Raw genomic sequence first — 24,714 nt, 5'->3', positions numbered from 1 at the left:
TGGTGTTGTCCTCCTTCCCTTCCATCTTTCAGAACCTAGAAAGTTGCCTTGTACAGAGTCAGACCCTTGGTCCATCTGAGTCAGTATTGTCGGCAACCACCTGCATGCAACGCAGGGGCTCAACCACTGAGTGATGTTTAACTAAAGATAAACTAAGATTCCAGTCCTCAGGGTTATGGATAATGATTTCAGTAGGTACATAGGAAGCCATCTTATGCCAGGTCTGACCCCTGAGCCGCCAAGCTCAGCCCTGTCTGCTCCAGCAGTGACCAGGGTTTCAGACAGGGCTGGCCAGAGACATTCTGCTGCCTGAGGCAACGGGCCCTCCATGCACAAGACCTGTCAGGGCAGGCAGACGAAGCCGCCTTCAATGCTAATGATGAGGCAACGTCCTTGAACCCCCTGAAGGCAGCAGGCTGACTTGAGGGGTTACGGAGTGGGCAGCGAGGCACACGGCTCTTTCCTTGAGCGTCTTGGGGCACCTTCCCAGTGGCTTTGGCTGGAGGCAACAGCCTCACCCTGCCCAGCAGTGGGGCTGGCCCGGGTTCCCAGCCCTACCAGGGCATGGAGGGGGCGGGGGTAAAGCCTGGCTGGGAGCTTCTGCGTGCCAAGCTGGGGCTGTCAGTGCCACTGAGCCATGGCCCTGTCTCCATCTTATTATTATTTATTTATATAGCACCATCAGTGTACATGGTGCTGTACAGAGTAAAACAATCCCACTTTTCTGCGAGCATCGATGCGCAAGGGCCACACACTTAATGCCACCACAGAGCTATTGCAAAAATATAAATGGCCATGGCTCTTCCGCCTCCTCCCTCGTCCAGAAAGCGTCGCTCTTCCAGCAACCTCCCCCCGCTCTCAGAAAGAGGCCTTCAGAGCTTTTAGCGCAGGCGCAGAAACATCGACCCTGGACGCCGCTTCGGCCGTGCGAGGCTTCATGCGCATGCGCGCTGAAGCCGCCCAGGTTTATTTCTCGCTTCACCTCTCCTTCCCCCGTCGACGGCCAAGGCGAGTGGCGCGCATGCGCGTCGAAGGCTCTCTCGCTCTCTCCGCCCAGCCCAGCCGAGGATGTATTTATTTTAATACTGTGGAGGCCGCGGGGAAGAGGGTTGCGCATGTGCGGAATGTCGCGCTCGCGCTGCCTGTAGCTGGCTCCTGGTTCCCCCCTCGTCCGGTCTGAGGCTCGGCGCATGCGCCTGGCTCCCGTTGAGTTTCGGGTCCCCTTTTTCTTACCCTCCGCCGCTCGTGAGGCGAGGGAATCGAGAGCCGGGGGCAGCGCATGCGCAGTGTCCACGGAGAGGGGGCGGTCCCGCTGGGCGGCAGCCACCGGATTCCTGTCAGGAGCGGCGGCGGCTGAAGAGCAGCCCGGCCCACGCCTCCCTCGGCCCCCTTCCTCTCCCGCTCGCCTCCTCCTCTGCCGCCGCCGCCGCCGCCAGCACCGCGCAGCCCTCCGCCTCCTCCTCCTCCTCCGCCGCCGCCTCAGCGGCCGCTCCGCCCGTCCCTCCCCCTCCCCCCACCCGGGCCTCGGAGCTGCGATGCCCTCGGACTTCATCTCTCTCCTCAGCGCCGACCTCGACCTCGAGTCCCCCAAGTCCCTCTACTCCAAGGGTGAGTCTGGGCCTCAGGGAGGCCTCGGGGGGGGGGGCGAGGAAGGGAAGGGAAGGGGAAGGAAGGAAGGAAGGAGACCCCCGCTCCCGCCCCGGTCACTCCCCTCACGCCGAGTCGCTCGAGGGCCGCTGGGCCGGGCTGCTTCGGAGCGGCCTGCCCGCTCGGCCTGCCGCCGCCGCCGCCTCAGGAATGCGTCCCGACAGGTTTCTTGGACGGTGGGGGAGAGGAAAGGCCGCTCTGTTGCGCCTTCGCCCCCCCCCCGCTCCTCCGGACCCCCTCCGGCCCCGCGACCTGCCCAGGAAACCTGCGGCGCCACCTCGGAGCTTCCCGGGAAGGGAGGGAGGGAGGGAGGCAGGGGCGGAAGAAGGCCGCCTTTCCTGGGCCGGGGAGGGATCGCGCTCTGCACGTGCCCAGAGGCGCTCCCTTCCTTTTCCTCCCCCTCCCCCTCCCCCTATCATCATCATCATCATTCATCGGCCTTGTAATCCCGCTTCCCCATTCAAATCTCTAAAGCGGCGGCTGGCAGCACCGTGATTCCGAAGCTGCCAGGCCGGCCTCGTTGATCCGGACCCGGCTCCGTTATTTTTGTTTTTGTAGAGGGCGGCGGAGTCAGCCTGTTGCGGCAAAGGACGAGGCTCGGTGGCACCTTTAACAGAGCTATTCTGGCAGAAGCTTTCGTGTACTGTACAGATTTTGTCCTAACAAACGGTGTACAAGTATTAGCAAAAGATTAAATAAATAAATAAATGTAGTTGCATCTGATGAAAGGCTCTAGTCCACGAAAGCTTATGGCAGAATAGATTTGTTGGTCTTTAATGGTGCTACAAGACAGTTGTTTTTCATTTTTTATAAATGTTTTCAATCTTTCTTTCTCTCCCACTCCCCACCTAAAATAATAATAATACATAAATCAATGCCTTCCAAAGTAGGTCTGTTTATCTACTACATTTATATCCAACTTTTCCTTCAAGCCTCTCAAATCTGCATACATAGTTCTCCCTCTTTTTTTGTATCTTCACAACAAGGTTGTGAGGTAGGTGATGGGCCATAAGACACGGTGAGTTTCTCTGCTGAGTGCAGGTTTGAACCTCGGTTTCCCTAGTTCTAGTTGTATAGATGAGAGAATTGTGAACATGAAAAAGCAGCCGCACACCTGTCAGCGCCAGTTATGATCCTGGGTGAAACCCAGCATCTCAGGCCAGCCTACCTTACAGAGTTCTTGTGAAGATAAAATGGGGGTGTGGGTTCAGTGTATGCTGCCTTGTGCTTGGAGGAAGTGTGGTATAGACATGTAATGAAGTTCGGATGGCTGATTGTCTCCGTCTCCCTCCCACTTCCCCCAAATTTGGCCTGGTAAGCTCTAGATTGATCTTCAGAAGGAGTTCCACATGGTGGGGCGGGAGGAGAATTCAAAAGAAACAGCTCACTCCTTAAAATACTTTGTTCCAGAAATAATGGTCAATGCCAAGTAGCTCACTGCACCCCCCTTCATCACATAGGAGGCCCTAAAGGCCTCCCTAATGAAGAAATGAAAGAAAAGTGTAGTATGTAGTCTTTAAGGGGAAAGTATTTGCCCTCAGCAACATGGGGTGGAAGTTTTTTTAAAAAAATATATCAGTAGAATGTCTTAGACAGTAAAAGAAAACAAAGGTATTTTGTTTTAAGTTGAACACGAATGATTAGATCATGGTTTTTTTTTAAAGTAAGAATATTGCAGTTGCCTCAAAACAACCACTGCAAACTCCAGAAACAGGACTGGTTCAACTAACTCCCCCTCTTTTTCTTTCTACACAAAATGCAGGAGTTATTTCCATGCATGCCCCCAAGGAAAATAATTGAGTGAACTAGTAACATAGGTCAAACTCACTAACATCTTTGTGAAATCTGGAACTTGCAATATGTGTTAGAAATTAGATAGGTTTGTTAGTGATTCATTCTTATATCAGTTTACTCAATATAGTATTTTCAGATTTTAAAAAAATCTTTAGACTACTATCTATCTATTTATATATATTTGTATGGATCCAAGACAAGACAACTAGTGGTGTGCATAGGTCTTGTAGTTATGTGTGTACCATAGTTTCTCTTCCATTTAACTGAATACAATTAAATGATTGACTTTCAACATGTGTTTTTCCTTTTTGATTCTGCTGTCATAATACAGGAGACCTGTGATTCTTAAAATATATTCATGTCCCTGATAAAAAGGGCATGGATAGTTGCTGTTGTTGATATGAGCTTCTCCCTTCCCAGTTCATATACCTTATTGAGTGAGAAGTCTGAAGTTCTCATTATCACTGCTGTCAGTGATGAGTTATTGATTTATTTTTGCATAGAAGGGGAAATAGGCATGGCAAGTGTTCAGTGAAGTGCTCATTAGAGGCCTTGCTTTGCTTTGGCATCCTGAGCAGGATGGTATTTCTTCTGTTTGTTAGAGCTAGAGCTAGGAGCTGTGGTTGACTTCCCCTAGTCTAGTCAGCATTTGGGGCTCGGGGTGAATTGGAGAGGTCAGGTTCTTTAGCAGAGCACACCTTCAGGGTTCCCTTTAGCATGGACAGAGCACTTGCTATCATCATCAGGCCAAGAGACATTATGTTCAGTTTTTGTTACGTTGTTATTTAAATTTGTGTGTCATTTCTCACTAGGAAAGGCAGTCTGGAAGCAACTGACACAAGCAATATAGTAATTCGTAATTAATATAATAAAACGACAACCCCAAATTAATAAAAAACAAAAATCAGAACAATAATGCAAATAAAGATAAATTGCATAAAAACCCAATCTAAAAACAATAAAGTATGAAGTCTTCATCCACAAATACACAAAATCTTCCCCTGACGGGGAGAGTTCTATAAACATGGGTCTCTCGCAGAAAGGGTCCGTTCTCAAACTGATACTCCCCCCTTCAAGACACCATAAGTTAGAATCATAGAATAGCAGAGTTGGAAGGGACCTACAAGGCCATTGAGTCCAACCCCCTGCTCAATGCAGGAATCCACCCTAAAGCATCATCAACATCATGTCAAGTTTCCTCTCTGCCCTCATCCTCTCAGACTGCTTTTTGTAACATTTATCTGATGAAGAAACCTGAAGATCTCAAAAGCCATACATTTTGGGGGGTGATCTTTTGCCTGGTGTAGTAAAGGTATTATCTTAATAAAGATTTGGGAATTTTGCTTCTGGCCAGCATGGTCACCTTTGCTTTTTGTTTTTGTTTTTTGTAACACAAGAAACTAGAGGAATTTGATTGTGGTGGGTGAAGCAAAAGTAGATGACTAAGGAAAAAAAGCCTAGTAAATAAGACTTTTGTTGCCAAAATATGTCAAAGGTCAAAATTAAGAAAGATTAGATTAAGAAAGGTATGTAAAGCCTCCAATAACTAGAATGCTAGCATTTATGTGCTTAGTTTTGTTTTCAATCTTCTTTGCTCAGGGTGTAAACAAAATATTTGACAGGGCTAGAAAAGCAAAGTATGAACAGGTTGGAAGTGCTCAGATGCTGTTTCAGGGGATGGTTTCTCATGAAAAACTAGTTTTGGGTAGGACAATGGTAAATATTAGCCCTGTCTCTTCCCCACCCCACCTCCGGCTCCCCAACAACATATCACCCTAACCATTCAGTCCTATACATTTCTCGTTAAAAGTTAGTCTCTCTGAGTTTAGTTTAGCTTACTCCTGAGCAAGTGAGTAGGATTGCATCCAAATGTTGCTGTTGCCAGTGGGTTGGTATCTAGCAAGTATAAAAGGCTGAATCTCTGAATCTTACTGTCAAACTAGTAGGTTTGATGTAAGGATTGTGCCCTTAGTGACATGTTTTGACAGAAAAAGTCCTACAACTCCCAGCATTCTGCAGCCAGTATGGCTGGCTAGGGAATGCTGGGAGTTGATGGACTTTTTTTTTCTTTTTCTGTCTAAACATATGTAGGATTTCAGCTTTAATTCTTCTCATACAGATATAAGTGACTCCAGCTTTATTAGTCTGCAATCTCTTATTAGCCATTTTGTAATGTTTATCTGAGATTCTTGTAAATGGATTAATAGTGCTTGCTTACTTGATCTGTCTAGGCTTGAGCTATCTGTTTTGCACATACTCTTCTAAAGCTGTGCTTTAGTCCTCGGTATGAAATATTCTTTGAAAATGATGGCATCTTTGATACTTAAGCAGTTCATAAACCTTTCAAAAACGTTATTGTGAATGCTCATAGATAACCATTTTTTTTTTTATCTATGCTAGGCCTTTGATACTGGTTATCATAGACTTGGAAACTTGGCTGTTGTAACCAGGCAAATACACTTAATCTTAGAATGTGTTTGCTTTTAGAAATAGTTTTGAGTGAATGGTGGCAGATATTGTTGAAATGGAACACTCTAAGTAAACCTAAATCAAAATATTGGTTGTTTTTATCGAAAGATGCCCAGAGAACTTTGTTAGGGGGTGGCATACAAATCTCATAAATAAATAACATTTAAACCACACTTTGGAAGCAAATGCATTTATTACCTCAAACTTTCTAGGAGAGATTTGAAATCCTATTTTAGGAGGTGTGAATTGATGAACTAAATTGTTTAGAAAGCAGATGAATAATTATCAATTTACATTTAAATAAAGGTGTGCCTTTTTAAGTTAACTAACATTCATTCTGATAGAAGGAAGGCTTTAAAACATTCGGCACCTTCCTTTTATCAGAACCGAAGTAGCTTTAAATCATGAGCAAGTCAAATTTACTCTATCGGTTTTATTAACTAAAGCTTTAGCTGCTTGACTGCCCAATTAAAGATTGCAGCTCAACTACTACTCTATTAGATGGCCCAAGGAAATGCCTGCCATTAGTCCAGGGAAAGATTCAACTTCCAAGAGGTTTTGAACACTTTAAGCCACAACCACCTCTCTGGAAGCTGAATCTTTCCGTGGACAAGTGGCAAGGGTTTCCTTAGGCCATCTGCCACAGTAGTAGTATGAGTGTAAACATCAGCACTTAATGTAAAAGTAGAGTCAAAGAAATGGTGCTTGTTATGTATTTATTTCATTTACGTTCCACCTTTCCTCCAATGAGCTCAAGGCGGTATACTTGGTGCTCCCCGCTCATCCCCCCCCCCCCCCCGCAGTTGCCTCTTTATCCTCACAGCAACCTTTGAAGGTAGGCTAGGCTGAAAGAGAGCAACTGACTCAAGGTCTGCTTGGTTCTAGTGTGACACCTAGAGCCAAACAAATTCATACTGAAGTATGAAGGAATTTTTCCAGAGCTGGTGTGTTTCTACAAGTCACAGCAAATTGAATGTAATATTTATGAAATGCATTAATATGCTTGGCAATGCAATTTTGTTTTCGTAGAGTCAATCTTGGTATGTGCATATGTAGTAGGAGAGTTGCGGGCTCCTGATAAGAGTCATTGAGATGTGGCAGTAGGCCAGCGGAAGAAATTGCTGTGATTGGAATGTATCCATCTTAGCTGTAATAGTAGAAACTAAACCACATGAGTTGCAGGCATTATGCTAGCTGGGGTTTGAAATAAGCCATTACCCTTGCTTTGATAGTCTTACACATGGGTCTTGGATTTCTTCCCTGTAAGCAATATATGGCTATTTTGAGGTATTTTGGAATATTCTCTGTTCCATCTTTTTGCTTATTTAAAGACGGTGCGAGTCAATAATGAACGGTGGAAACTAGTTTGTTATGGAGAAATCGGAACTGAGAAATACTTTCAAGTGTATCCTACCTGGGTCCTGAACAATGTATATTTAAGATTTGTTTCATGGGAACCTTACTAAAAGCCACTTTGAAAAATAACTACTAACCCTGTCTTTGTTTTAAACCTATAGCAGTCTAAGCAGTCATGCTCCAGTTCTTATAGGCTGGATGGTTTTTTGGTTAGGTAAATGCTAGTGAAATTCTGACATTTGGCTACTCTCTTCCTTGAACTGTCTCCATTAGCCTTCCACCTGCCTACATCAGAATGGGGAGGGAACACAGCAGTGGTACCCTTTCTCCTTGGCTGGGGACAACTGCAATTTGGCTCATCCACTCTCAGAACTATCTCCCCTAATAATCCTTCTGGGTAGGATCCAACGTTGCCCTCTCACTGGCGGCTAGCGCTGCTGGCCTCAGTGCACGCGTGGTCTCTACCGCTGGCAGCACTTCCGAGGACAAGCTCCCCACAACCAGAAATGGAAGTTTCTGAAAGGGACAAGTTGCTCCTTCCAGAAATGAGCATTTTTGATCATTTGGGGCTTTGCCCCTGGAAGTGCTACATCACTGCTGCTAGCAGTCGGGGTATACCATCCAGTACCAATAGTTTTTGGTTAAAACCATAAAAATTAAAATAAAGACGTGAACTCTGAAACAGAATAAAACTAGCAACAGCATAAAACCAAAATAATACCAACAGGAGATAATTTTAGCACAAATCTTAATATAGTAGAGATTGTGGTGTTGATGACTCGGTTTTATACCCAATTGAAGTTTTTACAGATTCCAACTCTTCTAACTGTAATCCATAGAAATGTTTTTCCTGCTTGGTTACTTTGTATTTATGGAGTTGGCTTGTTTTCTATGCTCCATTAGCTGACTAATGAGTTATAGCCTTGATTGTCTAATTGTAAATACGGAATGGGAGTGATAAGTGCTGTGTTTCAAAGACTTTTTTCTTTCGAAGTGCCTAGGAGGCATGTAACAGTTTTAAAGCTGATCTCCATCAGTGTGGCTTAATAGAAATACACAATCTTGTCAATGCCAATAGCTTTGAAAAAGAACTTCTATAACTTATAAATGAGCAAACCCGGGTAGTTGTCAAGATTTTGCATTAGGATCTTGTAACCAAATAAGTTAAAGAACTTCCTTGAATATAAACATTTTTGCAATGGTGAACAAATTGTGTGTGTTATAAAAATGCCAGAAATCTAGAGGATGAAATCACTGATAGTAAACATAATAAAAACAAAATTATGTTCAGATTTTGGACAGTCTCAGCTTGATTTGGCCACATATTGTAATATTTATCAGACTTGTAGCCCTCCCCATTTCAAAAGGAATCATATTTATCCAATTGGTTTTTATATAATTTTAAAGATAAATAGTAAAACTACCCAGGCACAAGTTCTATCCTATCTCTGAGCGTCAAAAGCCAGCCGAAAGTGACATTCATGGACTTGCTAACGTAGGCTGTGTTTACTACAGAAGGATAGACCATACCCTGGCAAGCGTTTGAGTAATAGTGAATACTATTTATAGGCGCATGCTGAGAAGCATGGAATCTGGCTAGGACTTAATGAGTTTGGGGACATCTCCTTTACTTCAACACTTCTTGTGGTGAAAGAAAATCTGGTGTATGGGCATGATTGGAGGGCAATGGGGGGGCTCAGGCAGAACTTTAGCAATAAATGTCTTCCCTTGGTACCATGCCCTCTCATTTACTCTAGCCTAGAAGCCTTCTGAGAGCTGATGTCTGGCTTTTCAGTAACCCAACTAGCCCAGAGGCAGAAGAAGGATTTGGGAAGCAGAATTTATGGCAGTGGGTTAGCAGCAGTGGATGGGAAGAGGGCAGAATTGGGTTTTGGCCCACCAATTCCCATCCCTTCTCATAGTTCTTGGCTAAGGCTCTAGTTCCTGCATCTATGGCCTGTCCCATTTTGCAGAATTAAAAACAATTTGCTAAATAATTTGCCAAATAACTGGGCAATAAGGCAAGGAAGTTAACACTTACGCAAATGATATACTTTGCGCAGTTCCAGTAGATGGATGAATGGGAGCTCCCGTGCAAGAGGGGTTATTCCAGCATGGTTAGGAGGAGGGGCATTAGTGGTTTAGTTGCTACACACTTTAGCCACAAAGACTTAGCGGAGAGTCTAGGGTGCTTTTGATATCTCAGTTGAGTAAAAATTACTGTGTTTGGTTCAGAGAAGAATTACAAGAATTAGTCAAGGGCTAGAAATGTTTAGCATGAGAGAACTGAGGAGCTGTTGAGCATACAGGAGGAAGGTTAATAGGCAGTCTTCTTGAGGCACTTGTTTCTCTTGCTCAGAGTTGCTTTCCTGCTGCATGTGCCTTTTCATGTGCCTGGTATGTGTTTAGTTGAAACAATACAGTGTAAGCTTTGCTTGGTTTACTCCAAGGAACACTCCTGGTTAAATATTCAGGTATCTGTAAAAGGCTAAAGCAAACAAGAGTAAACAGTGTCTTCCTGCTTAAGTAGAGAAAGAAATGAGAAGTGTTAAAATCAGTGTCTACATTATAGCCTGGGCTTGTTGGCTTGAAAATAAATTGGTTTAACATCCACTCACAAAGCCCCTGTAGTTGGCAGAATGTGGCACCCATGCAGGCCGCAAATAGACATTGGCTTCCAGGCAGCGGTCTTGTTTTCCAGTAATACGGGGTTATGATGCCCCTTCATTACATAATCTTTTTCAGACTGTGTGGTTTGTTTAGGTTTGAACTTATATCTTGCTTTTCTGCCAAACTGCCCTTTACAGCAAGCAGATTTGCAACTGAAGCTCCTCAGGAGAAGTGAGATAAGATATAGATGACTCAAGTGAGGGTATGGGTCCTGAAGTCCTGCTTCTATTTCCAAGCCAATTAGAAGGAGGTTCAGAATTCTGAAGAAGAATTTACATGAAGTTGAACAACAGCGGTAGAAAGGAAGGAAGGGTACTTGTGGAATGGAAGTATAAAGGGAGAATTTGTGGTCTGTTTTAAAGAAAGATGCATATAGCTGACATTTTGGAAGTCCTGGATGATATGAGTAAGAAAGCAGCCTGGGTATTATGATGTCAAAGCAGTAAATGTTGTTGGTCATTTAAATATTACATATCTTCATTGCCTCTAGTTTATCAATTTTAAACTCATTTTTATAACTTGTTCTTTACTTCTAAAGTGCTGGAATGATTTTTAACAAAATAAGCCTATTTTGTTCCAATGTACAGAAATGTGTGTCTAAGTAAAGTTGTGTTTTAGGGATGTTTGACCTTATTATCAGAGAAAATATTTAAACAATATTGGATAGGATCCAAAGAAATATGTTAACAATACTCAATGCTTGTTCATAGTAGAAGTTTTGACTACCTACTGCTTTTGAAATGTTCCTCAGTTTCAAAAGAGGTTTGCTGTGCGTTATGGCAGATTCGTGACCCTCACGATGCTGCAGCTCTACGATTTCGCTCCTTATCTTCCTCTTACGATCTTAAGCTCTGCTCTGAAGCACCCACTCATTCCCTTGGACACTGTCTGGATCTTGTCCTCACTCGGAACTGCTCTGTCCTGGACTTTTCTATTGCTGACTTTCCTCTGTCAGATCATCATCTAGTCTCTTTCAATATCACTCACAATCCCCCTCCTTCACGTCCCGCTTCACGCCCTTGTCGTGACCTGCATTCTATCAACTACGAGGCTTTTTCTCAGTCTTTAGCCTCCTCTCTCCCTTCTGTCTACACAGCCGTCTCCTTGGACTCAGCCGTCTCCTCCTTTAACTCCTCCTTATCTTCAACTCTTGATAATCTTGCTCCATCTACAACTCGGATAGTTCGCCCCTCTCAACCCCAACCGTGGCTCACCTCTTTCCTCCGCTACCTTCGCTCTTGTTCCCGGGCAGCCGAACGCCTGTGGCGTAAGACCAAGGACTGGGCGGACTTTGTCCACTACAAATTTGTTCTCTCCTCCTTCTCTTCTGCCATTTCACTGGCCAAACAGCAGCACTACTCAACGTTGATCCAGTCAAATGCTAAGCACCCTCAGCGGCTCTTCGCGTCCTTCAATTCTCTTCTGAAGCCTAATCCGCCATCTCTCCCCGCCTCTCTGTCTGCCAACGACTTTGCCTCTTTCTTCAATGCTAAAATCCAAACTATACGCTCAGATCTAGCCAACTCTGCTCCGCTTCCAGCTCCTGCCCCTCACCTGTCAGTTCCTCCTTCAACTCTCTCGGCGTTCCCTTCGGTCTCAGCTGATGAACTGTCTAAAATACTGCGCTCATCGAAGCCTTCCACTTGTTCCCGTGATCCGATTCCCTCTCGCGTCTTTATTAATCTTATCCCCGCTATTCTCCCGTCCTTGCTTCACATCATTAATTCTTCTCTGTCCTCTGGTTCATTTCCTTCTGCTTTTAAACATGCTACAGTCTCTCCCATTCTCAAAAAACCCACTCTTGATCGACTATCACTGTCTAACTACCGACCTGTCTCCCTCCTGCCCTTTGTCTCAAAGATCCTGGAACGTCTGGTCTACTCTCGTTGTCTTGACTTTCTCTCTAATAACTCTGCTCTGGATCCCTTTCAATCTGGCTTCCGTCCTTTGCATTCCACTGAAACAGCCCTTACCAAGATCACCAATGATCTCCTTACTGCCAAGTCTAAAGGCCATTATTCCATTCTTATTCTCCTTGATCTAACCGCAGCCTTTGACACGGTTGATCACGATCTTCTCTTAGATTCCCTACATGACCTTGGACTCTGTGGCTCTGTCTATAACTGGTTCGCCTCCTATCTAGAGGGTCGCTCTTTCAGCGTGTCGGCTAACGGCAGCTCGTCCTCCTCTTTTCCCCTTTCAGTTGGGGTTCCGCAAGGCTCGGTGCTTGGCCCGTTGTTGTTCTCTCTATACATGCTGCCCTTGGGCAAGCTTATTCAATCTCACGGCCTCCAATATCACCTGTATGCCGATGATACACAATTATATCTTTCATCTCCGGAACTTTCTCCAGATGTTCACGATCGTATCTCAGCATGTCTTTCAGATATCTCAGCCTGGCTGCTTCATCGTCGTTTGAAACTTAACATGGCAAAGACTGAATTGCTTGTTTTTCCTCCTAAACCTTCTCCTCACCTCTCATTCTCTCTTACTGTCAACGATGTCACGCTTACTCCGGTCAAGGAAGCTCGTAGTCTTGGCTTTATATTTGACTCCTCGCTCTCCTTTACTCCTCACATCGAGGCTGCAGCTAAATCCTGTCGTTTCTTCCTATATAATATTGCCAGGATTCGACCATTTTTGTCTGTCTCTTCTGCCAAGACTCTCGTTCACGCACTGGTTATCTCTCGGCTGGACTACTGCAACCTTCTTCTCTCTGGCCTTCCTTCGTCTCACATCAGTCCGCTGGTCTCTGTCCACCACTCTGCCGCTAAGATCATCTTCCTGGCCCGCCGCTCTGACCATGTCACTCCACTTCTGAAATCTCTTCATTGGCTTCCAATTCACTCCAGAATCCAATATAAACTTCTCCTGCTGACCTTCAAGGCTCTTCACGGTCTAGCTCCTCCCTATCTCTCCTCTCTCATCTCACACTATCGCCCCGCCAGGGCTCTCCGCTCCTCTGATGCCATGCTTCTCGCCTGCCCAAGGACCTCCACTTCCCTTACTCGGCTTCGTCCTTTTTCTTCTGCTGCCCCTTACGCCTGGAACGCTCTTCCAGAACACTTGAGAACTACAAACTCAATCACTGCTTTTAAAACTCAGCTAAAAACTTTTCTTTTCCCTATAGCCTTCAAATATTGAGTTTGTTCTGACTCTATACTATTAGCTTTACCCTACCCGGTGCCTGTTTACACTTCCCTGTGCCTGTTTGCATTCTCCTTCCCTCTTTATTGTTAACTACAACTTATTAGATTGTAAGCCTATGCGGCAGGGTCTTGCTATGTACTGTGTTATCTGTACAGCACCATGTACATTGATGGTGCTATATAAATAAATAATAATAATAATAATAATAAATTCCTGTTAGTGAAGCAGAAGCCCTAAGCCACTTTAGTTGCATTTGCCTAATTGTGCAATTCTTTGGATCCTGGCTCTGCATTTCCAGGCTGGTGGATACCTGGCTCAGTCTGCTGCTTTATGTTAACTAGATGGCAGACCATAGCAAGCTGTTGAAGGCATTTGTGGGTGCCTGTTGCCCATGCTACTGGTTCATGATTCCTGGTGTTAAAGGCCGCAGCATCCATGGTAGGTAGAATGGTGTTTTCTGAGAAATTGTCAATGGATTGTAGTTTCCTCAGGAAGTCAGTGGTATCCCATATGGAACTTGGAACAATAATAATTATTATTATTATTATTATTATTTATTACCTGCCTCTCCCTTTGGATCGAGGCGGGGAACAACATTAGAACAGGAATCAATACATCTTAAAAATTATTGATTTTACATTGATCTGGATAGGCCTGCTGGAAAAGGCTAGTCTTCAATGCTGCCTTAAAATCACACAGAGAGTTAATTTTACGAATCTCCTCCAGCAAGCCATTCCACAATCTGGGGGCGACAGAAGAAAAGGTCCTCTGGGAAACTGATGTCAGCCTAGTTTTAGCTGACTGAAGTAAATTCACCCCTGAGGACCTGAGTGTGCCGGGCGGACTGTATGGGAGAAGGCGATCCCGCAGGTAACCTGGACCCAAACCATTTAGGGCTTTAAAGGTAATGACCAACACTTTGTACTTTGCCCGGAAACTAATTGGCAGCCAGTGGAGTGTTTTTAATGTTGGGGTAATATGCTCACCCCTAGATGTACCGGTGACCAACCTGGCTGCCATATTTTGAACTAGTTGAAGTTTCCGAACTAGGTACGATGGTAGCCCTATGTAGAGTGCATTGCAGAAGTCAAGCCTTGAGGTTACCAGCGCGTGCACTACTGTCTTTAGGAACATTGGTGGCATATGGTTTGAGAATGGAGTCCGTGTAACCAGAGCCCCCAACAGTGATGCTACTGATGCTCCAAACAATGGAACACCCGGGGTTGCCTAGTTTGGATAGCAGATAGAAGATGCTAGGTCGAGGCTTCTGAGGCGTATATAGCTTTCGCCCTGCACATCTGTGGAAAATTCCTTCAGTTTGTCTAGTTCATTCTAGTATTCCTAATGGGATCTGAGGATAGGGGCCAGTAAAACGAGGTGTTGCAGTGTTGCCTCTCAGTCTCTTCGATGTAGTTCAATTTGTTCATGATGCGGACAGCTTTTCCTTTGTCGACCTCTTTAATTATGAGGACTGTGTTGTGTCTGAGGCTGTGGATGGCATCATGTTCTGCACCAAATGGTGAGGCACTTGGCAGTATTTCCTATGGATACTAAGAGTTCAATTTAAACTTCTATTGAAATCTGTGTAACTGTTAGACTCTCCTATTTAGGGATGTATGAGAAATTCATTTCTGTTTGTTTTTGATTACCCACTTTGTCCCTTCCAGGCTGAAGTCTGTACTACTACTACTACTACTACTACTAATAATAATAATAATAACAACAAAAACTTCTGAACTTGGAATGTGATTTGCAAACCAAAAATATTGTGTTTGACGGCATGCGTGCTTTTGAAAAATGCACAAAAATACACTTTAATCAATGGAAGAAGAAAGTACATATTCCAAAGAAGTGCACAATTGATGCATACAAATGATACATTTGGAGAGACTGGAGATCTAACATTCTTGCCATTATCTTCTTCACACAGCGCATAGTTAAATTATGGAACTCAGTACCACAAGGTGTAGTGATGGCCACCAATTTGGATGGTTTTAAAGGGGATGGATAAATTCTTGGAGGCGAAGGCTCTCCATGACTACTAGCCCTGATGGTTATCTCCAATATTCGAGGCAGTAAGCCTGGGTGTACCAGTTGCTGGGGAACATGGGTGGGAGGGTGCTGTGTTGCACCATGTCCTGCTTGTTCGTCCCTGGCCAATGGCTGGTTGGCCACTGTGTGAACAGAGTGCTGGACTAGATGGACCCTTGGTCTTGATCCAGCATCAGGGCACTTCTGATGTTCTTATGCATGCTATATTATTGGAACAATAGTGTTTACTGCTGAAATATAGGAATACTTGGTCTTTGACTTACGATATCCTTTTTGTCTTTTTAGAATCTGTCTATGACCTTCTCCCTAAGGAGCTGCAGTTGCCACCTTCCAGAGAACTCTCTGTAGCATCCATGAGTCAAACAAGTGGTGGTGAGGCAGGTTCGCCCCCTCCGGGTGTAGTTGCTGCTGGTAAGTATTTCTCCTGAGTCAAATTAAGCTCTTAATGCATATTAATATTGTTTCCAACATGAGCAGTGCTGGAAAAGTTTGCAGTTTACAATGTGTGAGAGAAGGAGAGAAACTTGAGGTAGATGAAATTTTAATGTATATTTCCATCTTTTGCCCTGGTGGTGGTACCCAGCTCCTCAAATGTCAATTTAGAACTGAGATGGCATGTTAACTGTGCCTGCAAGCTAGGGCAGAAAATGCAATGGTGTCTTGGGTTTGTGAGTTCTGTTACGCTACGAGAAGACCAACTTCATCCCCACCCCCAAGTTATGGTTAAACAATATTATTTATAAATGTTCCTGATGCTTGTTTACCTTTTTTCCATTTTAAAAGAAAAAATTTGGCCTTTTTTGGTTACCACTTGGGCAATTGGTACTTGGAGCTCTTGCCAGCACTGACTGTACATCTGGAAGCCCCCAACCTGAGCTTTAGAGTACTCTTATTAGTAGTAAGTGTATTCCGTGGTTTCCCCCTCTTAAGAACATGAGCCCTGCTGGAGAAGACAAAAGATCCATCTTGTCCAGCATCCTGTTTATACAGAGGACAAACCAGTTTGCCTGTGGGCGGCCTCCTTCTCGTGTTCCCCAGCAACAGGTGTACCTAGGCAGACTGCCTGTGATACTGGAGGCAGCATATAGCCATCATCATTGGTACCCATTGATACCCTTATCCTCCATGAATTTGTTAACCCTCTTTTTAAGCCATCCAAATGGGTGGCTATCGCTACATGCCGTGGTAGTGAATTCCATGGTTTAACAATGTTCTGTGTGAAGTAGTCCATCCTTTCTATCTGCCCTGAATCTTCCACCAATCAGCTGCATGGGATGACACCTTTGGGTTCTAGTATTATGAGAGAGGGAGAAAAATGTCTCTCTATCCACTTCCTCCACACCAAGCATAATTTTGTACACCTCTGTCATGTTCCCCCCCCCCCACTGGCCTTTTTTCTAAGCTAAACAGTCTCAGATGTTGTAATCTTTCCTCACAGGGGAGTTGCTCCAGTCTTTTGATCATTTTATTTTTGACCCTCTCATTGGCCAAAATGCATGACAGACCATAACTAGTCTGTAATGTTTGTAATAGATCATCAACTATCTGGGAAGAGAGAGGCTGCTGTGAGAGCACAGCGAGGAGTGCCTTCTCCAGTACAGATCAATTCTTAAAATGAGCCACTTGGTTTGAAAGTACAGGGCTTAAACCTAGAGTAGAAACTTTACAGCACTGCTCAATGCTGATGTATTTGAAGACTTTCCTAATGAAATCTGTGGATTTAATTGTGTATTAGGAAAGGTTGGTCATTAGATCAAAAGCTGCTTCAGTTACAAATCATCCAGTATCATTTCTCTTGCACTTCAAAGCCAATTCAGTCAATAGAAAGCAATAATGGAAAGATCTTTTGAAAACTGCTAGCACCTTAAATCCACAGATGTTTACTGTTGATTTTTGTATTTTGAGATCATTTTCAAACATCTGAAGGACTTGATGAGGAGAACTAAGTGTCTGTTACTTCTAGGCTTTAGTTGTCTTACAGTCAATCCACTTCCTTTAAAAACCTGAACATACAGAGTTCACATTAAAGAAAAAAAATAGTATATTCTACAAGAATGTTTATAATAAGGACAGTATTACTTGAATCAGAAGGATTTTTCAGTACTGCTTTCAAAATATTTGGCAAGTAATTTCTCTTCTCCAGACTAGTATGGGTTACATTTTTCTCTTGTATATCAAAAATAAAATTTAAAAATCCTAACTCCAAAAAATTACCCTGGTTTGCCATGGTTTGCATCTTATAAAGCAGAGGTGGGCAACCCAGCAACCCAAAGCTCTTGGGAGCTGCCTGTGCAGACCACACTGGGTGCCCTGTCTCCCAGATTGCCTCCCCCCGCATTGCATGCCCTGCCCTGGTGCCACAATTTTGCTAGAGAAGAGAGTGTACGGGGATGACTCTCCTCACTCGCCCTGTTTCCCAGCACAATTGGGGGAAATGCTGGAAATGGGGCGTTCAAAGAGAGTCATCCCTGCACACCCCTTTTCCTAGCAGAATCCAGATCCTGACAGGAGCACAGTTTACATCATGCACCTCTCCCCTGCTCAGCTTTTTGGCAACGGTCAAGGGAGAATTGATTTCAGTGAGCTTAAACCTCCCATCCCTGCGTACTTTGTGGGGGCATGAGTCTGTATGTGAGTGTCTGTGCATGGAGATGTACAGTGTGTGTACATGTATGTGTGTATGTAAACATGCATACATGGATGTGTGCAGTTGCAGTCCCAAACCTATGATCTGTCACCCGTAAAGTCCTCGGGAGCCAAAAGGTTGCTCATCCTTGCAATAAAAGTTGTTTCTAGAGTGGAGCTATACTCTTAATGTTTTCACCTTAAAGTCAGGATCCCTGGGTTAGAAACTAAATGAGTGGCCTTCATCTGTTTTAAAACTGGCCCATATAGAAAATATCTGGAATTGTACTCTGCCATGCACCATATCTTTTATGCAGGTAGGAGCAAGATCAATGAAGCATGTCAAAAATCTTAAGCTAAAGTGAGCTCTGTCTGTTTCATTTAAATACTGGCAAAATTTAGGAGAAGGCCACAAGCCCTTTAGAAAATACCGAGGAGACGATACATGGAGGTAATCCTAGTTGGTAGGTTACTTTGCTTAAAGTTCATAGATTCATTGGCTCTCTGCCATTTGGATTCTTAAGAACAATGTTTAAACTTGGCCCAGTATCATAGACCCAAAGCAGGTCCTTTGTTCCAGACATGGAATAAGCTGAGGCCCCAGTTAAAACTTTGAGCCAGGCCATCCATATGGTTCTGCTCTTTCCCTTCAGGCAAATAAAAAAGCATAGAAATTGTGGTACATGGCAAGTAGCCGAGTTCTAATGGGAGCCTTGGAAAACCCTAGAATTCAGGATGATCTTCGCTACTCTGGCAACAGCAGAGGCTGATTCTTCTTCACAGGGGTAATTCCCATTCCCAAGCGTGGGCCACTTTGTGATACCCTTTCCTTCCTTCTGAAGCAGCAGCTTGTCTTGAAGTTCAGTTTATCCACATACCTCAGAATTGGATGGTAGCGGTGGCTCTGGTTAGCCAGTGTCAGAGAGTCTGTTATAGTGGACTAGTTACTTCTGGGTGTGAAGAAGTGAATGCAGGTCAGCCTTCACATTAACTCCAGAATCTGGTGGGCTGCCTCCTGCAGAAATCTACCTGGGGACATTCTCCCTGCTACCGAGAAAATCAGAGAAGGTTATGGCCAGGGAGGGGGAACTTGTGACACTGAACTCATTTTTTAAAGGGACCAAAAGTCACTCTTTAGTCACTTTAGTCCTTCTATCAGGCAGACAAGGAAAGATTCCAATCAGCCACATTATCAAGTGGTTGGAAGAGAAAAGTGACCTTGGGTGATTTATTTATTTATTTATTTATTACATTTTTATACCGCCCAATAGCCGAAGCTCTCTGGGAGGTTCACAAAAATTAAAACCATAATAAAACAACCAACAGGTTAAAAATACAAATACAAAATACAGTATAAAAAGCACAACCAGGATAAAACCACGCAGCAAAATTGATGTAAGATTAAAATACAGAGTTAGAACAGTAAAATTTAAGTTAAAATTAAGTGTTAAAATACTGAGAGAATAAAAAGGTCTTCAGCTGGCAACAAAAAGAGTACAGTGTAGGTGCCAGACGGGCCTCTCTGGGGAGCTCATTCCACAGCTGGGGTGCCACAGCAGAGAAAGCCCTCCTCCTAGTTAGATTTAGAACTTTGGGAATCTATTTCTTTATGACATAAAAGCAAATATCTTTATTATTTTGTGTAGCTCTGTTGTATCTGCTCTTATTTATCCTGCTATGACAGAGTTTTTGAATAATTGTAGGAATTCAAGTTGGTCACTTCAGGCAACCCTTTTGACTTCAGTTTCTTCACAAAACTAAGAAAGTGTTCTGTGTTTTGGCTACATTTTGAGCTCCCTCTCCCTTATTTAAACTGTCTGACGCAGTTGCCTTTACTGGTGCCAGTGACTAGATTAAGAGGTGAGGGCTGGTGAAAAATATTTTCCTTATTTAAGACTTAACTTCATTTGTTCTCTGCTTCCCTAGCCACAGGGTGACAGAGTATCTGGCCGCAAATCAGATTGCCCCAGGTCTTTCTTTCACTGCTTTGATCTCATGGTTCTGGGACACATAAACGGGTTACATAAAGGCTTGCTGCAGTTAACTTCAGATTTCTGGAGGAACGGGATTGGCTGATCTCAGGTATGAAGGCCTGCAAGAACAGACTACTAGTTCCACTATTACGTTTGGCTTTCAATTTACAAATCAGTCTAAACCACTTTAAAACTGTCTTGGTGATTTGGTCTTTCAAGAGCACATTTGATTATTATTTTAACATAAAAGTTGTGTTTCATATTCATCAATCCAAATATGAGGTGGTTTCTTCACAAATCACCCAACTAGCAATCTAGAATTTTCAGATAGTCCTCAGCTTCTTTCTGAACCTCCTTGAAACCTTCCTGCATTGAAGGTGAAACCTTCCTGCATTGAGCAGGGGGTTGGACGCTATGGCCTTGTAGGCCTCTTCCAACTCTGCTATTCTATGATTCTATGATTAATTGTATTTTAGTAAGCTAGAAAGAGGTTCCAATCTCTTAAAGCCAGATAAGGCCTTAATAGTGCTTGTTTTTATCTGACTTGAGAGTTTATTCCTTCCGTGTCATCAGTCTGCTGCTAGGTGTATCTTGCCAAAAAGAGTTCAGTACTCTGTAGTGATTCTCAGCAGAATCCCTGCAATGTGAGGAGGAAGAGGAAATGCCATGAAAATAGGTCCTAGGAGTGACCTGCTTCAAATCTTTCTAAGCTGTTTTTCAGTGCTATGATATCACAAGGTAAATGATAATATAGATGCATCAGTCAAACCAAACTTGCAGGATCCAGACAGTGATGCTTCAAGTAGATCCATTGATTTCAGTGGCCCATTAGTCATGACTAATGTAAGTCCCATTGATTTAATGGGTCTACTTAAGCATGACAAATTCCAGATCCAACCCAATTTAGTATTCATCCTTGGTGTAGTCTGGGTTGCTAGTGAAACTGAATTTTTCATAATCAGTTGGCATGTTTTTGCAAGCCGCCTTAAAGTATTCTAACCAGAAATACCAACTTCGATCATATATGGGATATGTAGTTTTTCAGAAACTGATTACATAGAAGTCATTTTGACTTTATCATTTATACGACCGTGGATTATGGTTGAAATCTTTTCCTTCCCTTTTGGTATGGTTAATAAGACTTGAGGTAGAGCATGAATAATGCCAAATTACATCCCAGAGCACCCATAATTAGAAGGTAATTCTGGTAAAGTTCTCTAGTGATTTTCAGTTTGGAAGTACCAGCTGTTTATGGCTGAAGAGGTACTTCAACTGATTTAGCCTGTCTCCTGAGGGCAGGTTCTTCTTCCTGTGTGATGGTATATGGTTCCTGATCAGACAGTAGGCTCTGAGCATTATTAGTTTTCTTAGGCTCATAATGGCATGCAAATGATCCCAGAAAGGCATAGGAGAGTTCATTGTCTGGTTAGCTTTGTGTAGCTTCAGCTGTTCTAGGGAAAGTATCTGCTTGAATGGCTTTGCAATTTGAGCGTTTCATGTTCTGCACAGTGCATTGAAGAATGGCCCCTGTTACAAATGTTACCCCTACTGAAGAAGAAGAAGAGCCTAGCTCTTCTTCTTCTGTTATGGGTATTTCTATCTTCTTGACTGACATAGTTACATTACCATAAGTATCCCCTAAGCTCCTGAACGAAACACTATTGTTGCTGTAGGAGTTGCTGTTTGGGATGAATTTGTTAGCTTTCAGTCTGTGCTTCCACTGAGCAGTAGTTGCAGTGTTTTGCTAATACCTACAGAGAATTTACCTGTGGGATTATGAACACTGTGTTCCTTATCAGTTTCAGAAAAGGATGGCATTTTAGAAGGGATTGGAGCGGAGAGGGCAGACATTTCCTATTTGGAAAAGTGTTAAGTCTTATCCGTCAAGACATCATAGCGCTATTCATCTGGAGAGACAAGTTGGGGGTAAAGGAAGTGTGAGGGTCCTGAATTTCAGCTTGCTGGTTGGCTGTATCTGATTGTCACTCTTGAGTGTCAGACCATCCAATCTGAATTGGTGAATCTGAAGCACCCAACAAATGTTCCAGGTAAGAAATAACCATTTGTGCATCTGTAAACACGAGGGTTAAGTGATGGATTTTCTGTTTGTCAAAGCAGACCGAATCCTGTCTTTACTCTATTAAATGCTACTTGTTTTGGCACGTGAATGTAGGGGGGAATGTAATATTGTTTGGGGTTTAATGTAAGTAACCAACCTACTTTGAATCTGCCTTGAACTTTTAAAGTAAACTGGATTGCTTTATGATATTTGCTGGGATGCTAGTTGTTTTCTCTATTAATACACTTAACTTGCATTCTAGCTCCGCCATTCAGAGACAGGCATCGTGTGGTGGGTTGTGTGACAGTGTCTGTCAATAGTGAAGACAAATAGTACCAGAGACACTTAACCCATCCAATCTCACCCAGGGTATAGGTCGGTCTTGTTTTCAGACTTCTTCATAAGTCTTTCCTTTCTTTTTGTTTTTGTTTTGTTTATAAATAGTGGATTGACTGAAGTTAAACTCTTATAAAGTTTTTGACTTTACTTCAATAAATGAAGCTGAAAAAAAGTAGAAAGACAAAGTTGGCACTGAAGGTGTCGAAGCAGGTTTGCAGCCACTTTGTATGTTCTGGTTCATACTTCTGCCTTTGACAACACAAGGGCTCATGTCCGTCTGTCTTTCTCCAAAACTGTGTCTTGTGTTCACTGGTCCTGCAAAATTCATGCACAAAAAGATTTGGACAATATTGGAAGCCGAGACTGCCACGAATAGAAAATGCAGTTTCATAAATGACACTTATAGGGGGACAGGCTCTGGAAACTGGGACCTGTCAAAATCTCAGGGGTTCGCCCTGTGTTGTTGAATGCTCATCTTTTTCATTCTGTTTCCTGAACAGCAAGTAGCAGACAGCATGGCAAGTGTGCTAGGTTCTGGAAAGCACTGAGTTCTTCTCATCGGCTGCTTGTGCATTGTAGTGGTTTGCATAAAGATGGCTAGAAATTTGCAAAGGCACCACAAGTATTGGCTTTTGATCTCTTTACGTTCTCTACTTTGAGAGGTGACTTACATTGCAGGGTAGCTGCCAGTTACTTTCTCATCACTAAACTGATGCTTGTGTGGCCCTGAAGGGCTTATGTCGAGAAAGTGCCTCAAAATATCTTAGGGATAGAAATGCCTTCATTTAAGCTTTGCGTAAAGATAGCAAATCCCTTTGTGGCTTGTATTGAGCTGATGAAGGACAGAGGCATTTAAAAGGGCCTCATATCTTATAGCCTTAAGTCTCCCAAGGTTCTACAAAGCCATTGTAGCTTTCGGTAGCAACTCAAGCAGCACCTTATAACCTCTTTGATTAGGCCAGCTTCTCAGCTCCTGATTCTTATTCAGAGGAGAGGAGAGGCTTTAAAAACTCTGCCTGACTTCCATAAAAATGAAACAGGCATTTAGGTTAAAAGCTGCTAGTGACTGGAAGGCAATGAGTGAGCATGAGCAAGGGTTATTGCCAACTGAGATAAACTCTGGCGCTATCATTGTAGTACAGAGCAGGGGGTGGCCCTTACTTTGTGCTGTGCCGGCTTGCTTTGATTTTCCCTTTTCTAAAACAGAACTGAAGCCAGTAAGGTTGCAGAAGCTCGCTGCGCATTCTTAAAATATGGAGTTTCAGCTTGGAATATTGATGGTATTGGAGCTCAAAGGGTTTTTCTCCTATTTGGATCTTGGATGAGTCAATTATCAAATGACTTGCACAGATACTGTGTATTACAGTTCTTGTCACCATGGCCCTGCAGACTGTCATAAAACATACTCGGCATGTGATTGTAATTCTGAAATGGCATTAAGATGTAATTGAGCCTTGTTAGTATGTAATTTTGTATTTCACAAAATGCAGTAAAATATCCAACTTTCCCCCAACATCGAGTTTGTGCTTATTGGGCTGGGTCTCTTGGGTCCTAGAGAGTAATTTCAATCTTAGAAGTAAAGAGGGAGGATTCCACATTTGCTCTTGATCTTAAAGTTGCCAAATGGGATGTAGAAGGGTCTCATGCTGCTAACTACTACCTCCCTTGATCCAGCCAATTTCCTCTTGTCTTAGGCATAAATAACTCTTCATGGCTGGCAAGCAAAAATTGCACACCGACTATCCTGACTCTTGGGATCAAGTAAAATAGTGTTTTTGTTTTTAAGTTTGATTGAGACTGCTTCAGTGTGGAGCAATCAGTCACGGGTTTGCCATTACATTTTATGCTCTTCAAATTGTACTTAGTTCACACTTCACTTAAGCTGTGATTATGAAAAATAAGCATTCATTTCAGCAATACAATGCATTGATCTTCTGCTGAGCTTTATTCAGCTCAAAAGTATGAAGTATCTGCAAACTTCAAATACAGCAGTAAGATATTAGTCGTAGATTCCTCTTAATTGGTGTAACTAAACTCTCTTATTTTTTAAGCTTTGAAAGCCTTCAGTTTATAACTTGGCACAGTTGTGATTAAGTAAACTTAGCAATTGTTTAACATGCCAGGGATCTTCGGCTGTTGAGCAGTATAAAAATGTAATAAATAAATGCCCTGACTTACCTTAGTTGCAGTCGGCATCACTGATGCACAGGGCTTCCAATAGAAAAGTAGGCTCCTGATATAAGAGCAAATTAATCTTTCTTTCCAAGTTCTCTGTAAAATAGTATTAATTGGAGGGAGTTCCCAGCTATTTAACTTTCTGCTAACATTTTGTTTAATAAATGGCAGGAATCAATGGCTTTCTTGATGGGATATTTTTTAACTTCATGTGAAGTCCCTCTGCAGGGTTTAAACCTGCCTAGCATAACTGCCCCAGTGTGGACAGGTGTGAAAAGTGCTAAACATGTCAATTTTAGATAGGCATATGGGTGCTTCTTTTCCAGAGCTGGCACAATATTTTGCCCACACTATCCACTGAAAGAAATGTGTGCCAGAGTAATGGGCTGGTCTCAAACACCCTGG

The 24,714-nt window shown here is 43.2% G+C and overlaps 1 protein-coding gene across 3 annotated transcripts in view; it reads left to right on the top strand.

Moving 5' to 3' along the window:
* Positions 1 to 1,471: 1,471 nt before the first annotated feature.
* The window catches only part of NFAT5 (nuclear factor of activated T cells 5), a 46,816-nt gene continuing 23,573 nt past the window's right edge, over positions 1,472 to 24,714 (top strand). The window contains exons 1-2 of one of the 3 annotated variants that reach the window (XM_063141449.1): positions 1,472 to 1,608; positions 15,424 to 15,549. In XM_063141449.1, coding sequence (XP_062997519.1) covers positions 1,536 to 1,608; positions 15,424 to 15,549 — 199 coding nt within the window. In that variant the 5' untranslated portion in view covers positions 1,472 to 1,535. Of the gene's footprint in view, positions 1,609 to 15,423; positions 15,550 to 21,037; positions 22,171 to 24,714 lie in introns of those variants that run through there. The other 2 variants (XM_063141450.1, XM_063141451.1) reach the window with 2 other exon arrangements.

The sequence above is a fragment of the Elgaria multicarinata genome, chromosome 14, assembly GCF_023053635.1.
Source record: "Elgaria multicarinata webbii isolate HBS135686 ecotype San Diego chromosome 14, rElgMul1.1.pri, whole genome shotgun sequence".
Taxonomy (NCBI): Eukaryota; Metazoa; Chordata; class Lepidosauria; order Squamata; family Anguidae; genus Elgaria; species Elgaria multicarinata.
The sequence above is the reverse complement of the archived record's forward strand: the minus strand, read 5'-3'. Positions and strand labels throughout refer to the sequence as shown.